The sequence below is a fragment of the Hippocampus zosterae genome, chromosome 9 (assembly GCF_025434085.1).
Source record: "Hippocampus zosterae strain Florida chromosome 9, ASM2543408v3, whole genome shotgun sequence".
Classification (NCBI taxonomy): domain Eukaryota; kingdom Metazoa; phylum Chordata; class Actinopteri; order Syngnathiformes; family Syngnathidae; genus Hippocampus; species Hippocampus zosterae.
In genome coordinates this window covers 25636743-25646613 of record NC_067459.1, presented here as the reverse complement: position 1 = coordinate 25646613, position 9871 = coordinate 25636743, and the positions used below count along the sequence as shown (strand labels likewise).

The 9871-nt window shown below is 54.0% G+C and overlaps 1 protein-coding gene across 5 annotated transcripts in view; it reads right to left on the bottom strand.

Moving 5' to 3' along the window:
* Window positions 1-1041: 1041 nt before the first annotated feature.
* Window positions 1042-9871, bottom strand: part of sulf2a (sulfatase 2a) — a 32064-nt gene continuing 23234 nt past the window's right edge. For 4 of the 5 annotated variants that reach the window (XM_052075366.1, XM_052075363.1, XM_052075367.1 and 1 more), the window contains 20 exons: window positions 9283-9541; window positions 8566-8805; window positions 8325-8476; window positions 8049-8218; window positions 7063-7213; window positions 6730-6905; window positions 6523-6651; window positions 6393-6449; window positions 6162-6291; window positions 5747-5945; window positions 4852-5080; window positions 4673-4769; window positions 4482-4576; window positions 4246-4308; window positions 3996-4159; window positions 3476-3618; window positions 3274-3382; window positions 3161-3194; window positions 2779-2832; window positions 1042-2168 (listed from right to left, as the gene is read on the bottom strand). In XM_052075366.1, coding sequence (XP_051931326.1) covers window positions 2138-2168; window positions 2779-2832; window positions 3161-3194; window positions 3274-3382; window positions 3476-3618; window positions 3996-4159; window positions 4246-4308; window positions 4482-4576; window positions 4673-4769; window positions 4852-5080; window positions 5747-5945; window positions 6162-6291; window positions 6393-6449; window positions 6523-6651; window positions 6730-6905; window positions 7063-7213; window positions 8049-8218; window positions 8325-8476; window positions 8566-8805; window positions 9283-9478 — 2619 coding nt within the window. In that variant the 5' untranslated portion in view covers window positions 9479-9541 and the 3' untranslated portion in view covers window positions 1042-2137. The remainder of the gene's footprint in view (window positions 2169-2778; window positions 2833-3160; window positions 3195-3273; window positions 3383-3475; window positions 3619-3995; window positions 4160-4245; window positions 4309-4481; window positions 4577-4672; window positions 4770-4851; window positions 5081-5746; window positions 5946-6161; window positions 6292-6392; window positions 6450-6522; window positions 6652-6729; window positions 6906-7062; window positions 7214-8048; window positions 8219-8324; window positions 8477-8565; window positions 8806-9282; window positions 9542-9871) is intronic. The other variant, XM_052075364.1, reaches the window with a different exon arrangement.

The following is a 9871-nucleotide window of genomic DNA, read 5'->3' as shown; positions in this document are numbered from 1 at the left end:
GTCGGGAAGCGAAGTACACTAGAATACCAAATACAGTACTGTACCTTCTTTCGGGACTTGAGTAGTTTTTTTCCCCCTCTCGACTTGTTACATTAGAAATCAGTAGAAATCGTTTGAATATCGATTCCCCGAGCTGGCAAAAGTAGTCACAGCTTGCACTCGAGTGCAAATACACGTCGAGGAAAAACGACTCAAATTAAAAAGCAACAGGCTCTGAAACAAGTTTTGTGGCGACTTTCGGCTTGGTGCCTTCAGGCGTCAGCAGAGCGTATCACTCACTCACTTTGTTTGACCCCCCCCCCCCGTTTCTACTGAAGCAAGCCACCCCATTTGTGTTGTTTTTATTCTGGGCCTGTGACCGGGTCGCGGATTTGCGTCCATCACCAACATGTACCACAACAGTGCAGTATTGCAATGCGCTAAAGAACAAAAGTAAAAAAAAAAAAACAATAGATATCCTTTTACTGTTGTGTACATCATTTTAGAACAAAATCTCCGCCCTCGAGTTTCCCACTTTTTCGAAACAAAAAAAAAATCTCTTAAAGAAGGCCGTATCGTAGCTAATGAATCTCTTTTCCGAATGCTTCACGTTCATCCATGTCGGAGACTTGAATCAGGAGTCCGCTTCTGTTTTCGACTCTCTTTTTTTTTTCAACGCAGCAGTGTAATTACTTTGGTTGCGCCTCGTCATTTACTCGGATTTGACTTGAAAACAACCACCGCCGTCTACAAAGTGCTAACCGGGGCAAAACAAGCCGCACAACAACGAACCATAAAGCACTACATGAAATTGAGACCGTAAAAAGCACAAAAAAACAAGTGAAGCTGACATCGAAAGCCAACGAATAAAAGGAGTTTTAAAGCAACGCGGGAGCGAGAGTGTCTGAGCATTGCCATTTGAATTTCCAATCATCAGCATTTGGGATCTTTGCCCAACTTCAAACGGTGTCATTCGGCAACATTTGCACTTTTGGGCTCCCAAGTCGGTCAAGACGCAACCGCCACGCGGACAGACAGTGACCCCTGCAGGGCACAGAGCAGAAAACAACACTTTATTCACCATGACTGTCAGCACTCAGGTTCTACGTCCCGCTAAGAAAACAAAATTGAGGAAAGTAAAAATAAAAAATAAAAAAACAAGGCAGGCTGCTAAATGGACACGAAACATGTACATAACACTGCTTACTGTGTTGTTTCTCTGGCACATAACAAACGTTCTAGGTTAATATCTTCACAGTGAATCCTTTTGAAGTGCTTTTTTTCCCCTCCCTTAAAGAAGCAAAGGACGATCTACATTCCCCTCGATAGGAGTCCATTTGTTTCAACTCCCACAAATGAGGTCCGCCGCTTGGCTCTTACAAAAATATTGTAAACATTTACAGTATATCCATTGCACAACATACATTCAATTACAAACTCGTACTGTACAGCGAGTTGACTTTTGTCAGGTTATCCCGTAGCACCAAGTATAGAAGCAAGCTAGATTGAGACGTCTACTGTGTGGCATACAAGGGGGGGGGGGGGCGTGAATCATATACATTCTGCCGATGATCAAATATGTTGGGATTGGACAGACGGAAGAAAGGACGGACTTGTTCAGAGCTTTCCCGTGCCGAGACGTGCTCGGGGTGAGCCTGGTACCAACGGAGAGGGCGACTGACCCCTCGCACCTCACTTGCTGGGGGGGAGAGGGGAGGGGGTATATTGAGGACATTCAGTAATAACGTCAAGTTCAACCGGGATACAAAAGATAAGGGCCAACGGGCAGTTTGGAGCCACAGGACTCCAAAGTTCGGATTTCCGTTGGCAACTTGAACGAGCAGCAGCAGAGTCGAGGGCTCGGTCCGCTGGGGTCCGGTGCCGCGCGGGTGAAAGCGGAGGAAAGCCAAGACTTATCTACAAGCGGTGAAAGCGAATGGCTGGTGCAGAGGCGCGGAATCACGCCGTCCGGTTGGCGCGGACGGATCTCGACGCCAGAATGAAAGGTGTGGTGAAGAGCAACTGATAATTACACAGTCGACAAGCGCCCCCGCCCCCTCAGTTTCGTCACGCCTCCCGCCCGCGTGAGCGGCTCTGCAATCGTGTCATCGGAGCGTGGCGAGACCGCCTCTGGTGGTTGGCCGAGGGGAGCGGGCAATTAGCCCACCCAGCCGTCCCAAATCTGCCCCCTGTCGAGAGAAGGCAGCGCGTCAAGCCGTGATTTGAGCAATGTAGCCAAGTTGTGCTCGCCTTACTACCGCTAGGAAGGCGAGGGAACGAACAAGGGACAAGAACACGACAGGTGGGAAGTACGCAACATGACATCTTCGTTGCAAATGTGAGTTGACGGAATGAAGGGGGGGGGGGCGGAGGTTGAGATGTTTGCAATGCAGGTAAAGATGCAATCAAGAGAGCTTGAAAATGTGGATGGAGGGAGGAGCTTTCTGAGCATTTGAGTGACATACTGCTAGTGCACGCGCTCATCTGTCTCCTAGTACAATCGCTGCCTTCACTTCAAAAAAAAGATCAGCACACTGTCAGAACAATGAGGGCCTTCCAGTGGACGTGAAAGTCTTCTGTGTGGTCTTGATGTTAACTTGCTCTTGATGTTCACTCGTACAATTTTAGAACGCCGCTAGTGGGACGCCGTTGTCGACGAGTGCAGTTCATTTTACTGGTGCTCAAAAATGTCACGCAGGAGAGTGGAGGAGAAAGAAGAAATGGAATCAACGGCGAGGACGGCTTGCTTATTGGAGCTCGGCGCGCTATAAGAAGACAGATGGCTCACGACAAACTCACAGCGATTTGGAGGACGGTTTCTTCACTTTTGGTCTCTTTCGACGATAAACTGGCCTGAAGCATGCACGGCACGACAACGTGCACAGCAAACGCATGGAGACAAACACACACACACACACACACAAACATCAGAAATGAGAAATTAGACTTCATTACAAGAGGAGCAAAGCGGATGTCTTGCATTTTGCGCACGGTTAAAAAGGCTTTGTTCAAGAGCCGTGTCAGTTGGAACTTCAGTCACACTCATTTGAGCAGGAAAACAGGCAAAGACACACTAGGGAGGCCATAACCTCCGCCAATTCTTATTGTAACCGGAATTCCATCTGCGGCGTTTGCAAAAGTCATCAGAAGAAAGGAAAGGGGGGAGGGGATGGGACCCTACCTGTATTCACTAAAGTAGTTTCGCTCTTTGCCTCCTGAAAAGAAACGGGAGGAACATCAGTCTCAGGCTGACGCGAGCGCAGGCGCAGGCGCAGGCGCCACGATCCGGCTCACCCTTTTCAGGGTTGCACTGCTTGTGTCCCTTGCACGCCCGTAATTCCATGAGCTGCTGATGCATCGAATTCAAAGCGTCGCGCTCCAGGGTGCCGACGGCGTTCATCAGCTGCCGCAATGGTCCAAACGCAAACTCGGCTCAGCTCCAGTCAGAACAGGAACAGACGCGGACGGAATGGGCGAGCGCAGGAACAAGTCCTACCTGGTACGGGTCCGTGTTGAGGTCAAAATACTCCAGGAACCCGGTGGCAAACTCACAGAACAGGAAGTTGTGCGTGTCATTGATGGTCCTCAGGCACCAGTAGGTATTGTTGTTGGCGCTGGTGCAGGCGCAGAACGGCCCCACTGAGGCGGGGGGGAGTAGACAGACGGAAAACGGAACAGCTCAGCCCCGCCACAAATCACCAAAATGTCCCAAAGGTGCCACAAGATGGCGGCAAAGCGTTGTGGTGTTTATCAGCTCACTTCAACAAAGCAACCCTGACACCAAGACGCTCCGAAATGGCGACAAAGCGCCGTTTTTTGTTGACCCGAAACTGCCCGAGCCACTTCGACGTCTCGCTTTACGACACAACTCTGTTATATCGTTGGCCGCGTCACTAAACCTACACCCACAGGGTAATGCGTCAAGATTTCTGCCCTCAACAAAAGAAGAAGCAGTCAGAGTGGTGGCAAACAAACGCGCGTGGGGATCGTGTTCAAAGCTGCGTGCAATCTCTTACTCGTCCAATAGGGGGCAGTCTGCCAGTGGTGATTGTCGTGGGTGAAGCAAGTGAGTCCCGGCATGCTGCAGGTGTCGTTGTTGCGCAGCCTTTTCAGGAATTTGCGCAGTTTCTTCCTGCGTTTCTGCTCCTTCTGCAGCCACTGCGTCTTCTGCTTTGGCATCCTGACGAGAGGAGAAAGAACACGAAAAGAGCCGTGAGACACCCGCCGCCCACGATCGCGTGCCCGGTCGAAGGCCGTAACTCGCACCTGAGCGAAGGCACGCGTCCGCCGCCCGGCACAAAGCCGCCGCCTTTGTTCTTGAGCGGGTAGCTGTAAAAGGCAAGGCTGTCACAATTGTCGGCACAAACATTTGTACACAACCGTGTTTGCCAAAAGGGTACACGTTGCACTCAATAGAATGCCCAACGTTTGCTGCTTTTTACATTGTGTTTTTTTTTCTTTGCATTTCCCCCAGCGTGCGCAACACAGGCACTAAGGCTCACCTGAAAGTGTTACACTGACATTCCTCCGGTCGCACCTGTTTGAGGTGCCCTTTGACCTCACGCAGGTTCTTTATCTTGGTCTGCAAGGTTTCAATCTAACGAGCCCAGAACACACGCGTGGAGCCAAGTTAGCTCAGGTCAAGCGTCGTGGTCTTTTGCACGGAAGAATACGAGAAGGACGCCCGCCGTACCTCGTGCTCAATGTGCATTTTATGGTCTTTCCACGCTTGCAGGGACTTGTAGAGCCCACCGTCACATTTGACCGTGTCGTTCATGAGAATGGAGCATCTGTCAAGGGGAAAGGTCAAAGGAGGACATTGAGATAACGCGAAGCGCCGACGAGCACGGCTGACGCGCGCACGCCACCAACCTGTACGTGACCTTGAGAGCGGCGGGTGGAGTCACACCGCCGTCAGTGGTGGGCCTGCCACTGAACTCGTCATCGCGCTCCTCATGCGCCGCTCCTCCGCTTCTGCCCAAAGTCCACGTGCTGTTGAGGTACGACTCTCCCAGGTCCGCAGCGTACAGATCTCCATCCGGCTCGAAGGACAGCGAGCGGGCCCAACGCTTCCTCGAGGCGGACTTGCCGGACTTAATCTCTGGAAAGGACGAAACAATCAGCTTTGATTACAATGAGGAACTAAAATCGCCAGAGATGGTTTTCTTTGCCTGCCTGTCAAATAAAACGATTAGGTGAGCCATCAATGGATTGGTTAATATGCATTTCATATATAGCGCTACTTATTGCGTGAATAGATCCCAGAAACGGTCCATATTTGGTGGTACGTTTAGACACTTTGTCAGACTTTGTGTTACAAACTGCCTGCGGCCCCCGTCATAGAAGGGAAAAGTTATTTGGCCCTCACATGTGAAATCAGCATGTATTGTATTGTAAACATCTCATAGAAATGTTATGAAGCAAAAACGTAACGATATACAAAAACGATATACAATCATTCGATTGTATATCATGGAAAAACAGGCCACTGCCTCATAGGCCAATTTTTCCCTTTTAACTTCTTCTTGTGAAATTTAATTTAAAAAAATGCAAAAGTGCTCGTGTTTTTTCTTGCAATAAATGTGGCTCCAATATGACATTGCAGCTGCGCTATTAGACCACTTGATGGCACTATTGGCACATCCCTGTTTTTTTTTTTTCTCAAAGCCACCTCATTGCAAGGTGAGTTCGACTTGTAAGCCACTGCAAGGACATTCCAAGTTTTCACTTTGAATAAATACGCAGATTCAAAAAAAAACAAGCTTACTCTTCTTGGCCAGCAGTTTCTTTCGCTTGAGGGCGGCTGTTTTGAAGGCCACGTTGGCGCAGGCGCAGCCGTCCGCAGTGGAGGAAAGCGCCGGCCGGGGGGCCGTCGGAGCCTGCGCGGGCGCGGCGTACAGACCGGCCATGCCCTTGCACTTGTACAGTCTCAGCTTGCCGGAAGGGTCCTCCACGCACTGCCACTTCTACACGCAAGCGGCGGGATACGTCACGCTAACCAGCGGCGCGGAGAATCGCCTCCATTTAAGACGGCAAAACCCGATTGGCCACTCGCTATTGAAGCCAATCGACCAAAGGCCCATGTTCACCCACGCGTGCGCCAAGGCTTTTGTCCTCCCATCCCAGCGGTGCAACCACCCCCCCTCCCCCGCCCCCTGGTACGCGTGCACGTCGTCGGGTACCTGTCCCGGCTGTTGACAGGAAGTCTGGTACTCTGCCTTCTGGCACAGCTCCCTGACTCGCTGGTATTTGGGCAGGAAGTTCTCCTCCTGAGCCATTTCCTTCCCGTCGGCCCTCTTGTGGAGAGGCTTCCTGCCGCAACGGGGAAGCAAAGGGAGCGGGAAGTCGGGTCAACCGAGAGTCTGTTGTTGGTTACGTGCGCTCGAAAAGCCCCGAGTGGCCGTAAGACGCACCCTCTCTCCACAAGGAAGGAATCCCTCCACGTTTTGCCTTTCCTGTTTAAATGGAACCTGTTCGAGACGGAGGACAGACGGATTAACGCCCGCACGCGCCTACTAAAAAAAAAAAAAAATCTGCGATCACCTGTTGACCGGTTTGTCAGCGTCGAGCAGCTTCAGGATAGACTTTCCATCCATTTCCGCAGGGATCTCAAGGCCGGCCATGTCCAGCAGAGTCGGCGCCAGGTCGATATTCAGGACCACGTGGGGCTTACTGCGCGGAAACAAAGGCCAAGCGTCGGCCGGATTCGCCTCGGCGCCGAGTGCCGCTCCATCAAACGGATCCACTCACGTGGCGCCTTGCTCCACGTTGGGCCCCCGCACGTAGAAGGGCACGCGGATATCGAACTCGTAAGGCATGGATTTGCCCTTCACCAGCCCAAACTGGCCGATATGGTAGCCGTGATCGGACGTGTAGATGATGTAGGTGTTGTCCAGCTCGCCCGTCTCCACCAGCATGTTGTGCATCTGACGGGGACAGCCGCCGCCGGATACGTGAGCGCGTCAAAATGGGAATCGAACGGCACGACGAGAGCAGCGGTGGGCCAATATATGGGTGGGTGGGGTGGGGTCCCGTTGGTTCGCAAACGGCAAACAGGCTCACGTTCCTCCTCCGCCCACCCACCTTCTCCATGCTGTCGTCCACAGACAGCAGGGTCTGCATCCTCCTGCGTTGCAGCATGTTAGTGAACTGCATGTGCACGGGCCTCATGGCCCCGGTGTAGCGCAGGATCCAGTGTTTGTCCGGGTTCGGCGCGTAGTTGTAGCTCGGAGTTCTGCGAGGAGAACGGACCAGGGGGATTATTTAGCGGAAAGAAATCTTCTTTCTCGGAGAAGTGGCAGCAGAACGGAGCGCCGCGTTTCACACCCAAAAATGGATGCCGACGCTACCATGGCAACAGCAACTCGCAATGTCCGGCCGCAATATCGGTTCTCTCCCTTTAAACCTTTGTCTCCAAATCATCACGGTCGTACGACGCAAGCTGGCCTTCAGCAAGACCCCCCCCCGCCCTTTTTTGCTTCCTTTAAATGCGTGACTAATACACAAATCTTCAGCGGCGAAAGCCTGCGTGGCGCAGCTTCACGACGCTGGGCTGGAGGGACGAGATTCAACCGAGATAGGGAGGGGCCGCAGAGCGCGGCCTAATTACTGGTGCGAGATTGGCCTCGGGGGGGGGCCGGTAGCGGAGCTTCTGTTGGCCAGCAAGTGGCGCCGCTCCAGCAGTCACGAGCGCGGCGCTTGGAAAAGACTCTCCGTAGGCGTCTCGGAGCCACGCCCGACACTGACAACGTTCGCGTCTCTCCTTGATCAGAGCTGACAAAATGCAAGCAAACAAATTAGCAGCGCTCATTACAACCCCCCCGCCCCAGCGATGCACCGGCTGCACTCAGAAGATGTTCGGCTGCCAACGACGTCCTGCGAGCGGAGGAAGATAACATCCATATGTGATGATTGAATTTGCTCTCGAATTAGCGGTGAAATGAAAAGAAGCTAGACGCTAGCTAGCGATTAGCAAGACACGCGTGGAAAGCTTTAGCACGCATTTCTCCACGTATCTGCACAAGGAGACGCGCGCGCGGGATTTGTGCAGGGGGGGGGGGCGTTCTCACATGTGCTGCGACGCATTGGGGAAAGCGGCGCTGAACTGCGGGGCCGAGTCCTCCGGGCCGTGAGGGGCGACGTGACTCAGAACCATCATGACGGGACGGTTGGGGTACAGCCGCTTGGACAGGCGGAAGTAGTTGACGCTGTCGTTGGTGATGACGTCCGTCAGGTAATCCTGTGGAGAAAAAACACACGACTCGGAATCGTTTGGAGAACCGACGACGGCGTCCCGTCGCGTGTACAACCTGGTCCGGAACTTTGAGAAAGAAAAATTCTTTGACCTTGGAATAGTCGCCGCCGTGTTTCTCTCGGATTCCGTTCCGGCACAGGGTGTAGTTGTAGAAGCGGGAGTTTTTCACCAGCGCCACCCACTCCCTCCAGCCGGGGGGCACGTAGGAGCCGTTATACTCGTTGAGATACTTTCCGAAAAAAGCTACGCGACAAAGCGCAAAGAGCAGACGGCATCGGTGGCGAAACCGGACGCGGCCTTTGGAATCTGCTCCGACGTCGCCCCGCCTTTACCCGTCCTGTAGCCGGAGTTGTTGAGGTGCACGGCGAAGGTGCGCGGCTCGTGCTGGGCCTGCCACGACGGCGAGGAGCAGTTCTCGTTGTTGGTGTAGGTGTGGTGGTTGTGGACGTACTTGCCGGTCAAGAGGGAGGAGCGGGACGGGCAGCACATGGGCGTGGTGGAGAAGGCGTTGGAGAAATGCGTGCCCCCCTTCTCCATGATCTGACGGGTTTTGTTCATGGCCTGCATGGAGCCTGGGAGAAAAACGCCGGGGCGTGCGCGGGATGACAGTAAATGAGAGTGCGAGAGCCGGTGAGGAGAAGGCGGGCGCGGGGCCCGTTTGGACTCCCGAGTCGTAAAAGCTTTTGGAGCCGACGCCGATTGTTTGCGGAAACGTCAATTGCCGCTTTTCAATGAGCCTCAGCGGCCGTCAGCGGAGGACAAAGGACGTCAGCGAGGCGATTATGCAGCCGCTCCGGCGCAACGCCGACTCCAGAAGTGAAGTGGCTCGGGAGAAGGCCGGCGTTTGGCACCTCAACAATGGCGGGCATAGGCGGCCCCTATGGGCGACGGAGAGGGAGGCGAGGGGGGCCGCGCGACTCGGACTAAGCCGCTTGTCGCGGCGCCAAGAGCCCGCCGGGCCGGGCCAACTTTTGTCGGCGTGGACGGAATAATCATGCGCGTGGGAGACGCCGACCGCGACGGGAACGGAAAGAGAAGGACGGTCTTACCCAGCTCCATGTCCTGGTCATCCGTCAGGACGAGAATGATGTTCGGACGGGTGTTGCGCATTTGTCGGTCGCGCTGGAGGCGAGACCTGCCGCGATATCCGGACAGATAAGCCGAGCCCCGCGCCGACGGAAGAACCAGCAGGAGGAGGAACAGGAGCGGCGCAAGAGGGACGGAAAGCCTCGGCTGCTGCGCCATGGCGCCGGCCACGCTGGTCCCTCCCGCCTCGGTGCCTCGTTTCACTCGCCGACCTCCCTCGACCTGTGAGACCAGGCCCGGATTGAGAACGGAAACGCCGAACGCAGTCGCGGGCACACGCAGACGGAGCGAGCGCGAGCGAGCCTTGCGCGGCCGTTCCGGGAAGCTCTTCCATCCAAACGCCCTCGCCGGAGCTGAGCTCAGCTCATGAATGATGCATTCGAGGGGTGTCATGAGGAACGCATGGCTGCAAGGAGGGGGGCTCGCGGGCCAGGGCCAGCGAGAGGGCGTGGGCGGGGCTGAACTGAGGACGGTCAGTCGAGCAGTTGGAATATCGGAAGGAACGATCACAATAAGAATCCCATTTCAATAATCATCACTTGGATCTCTATT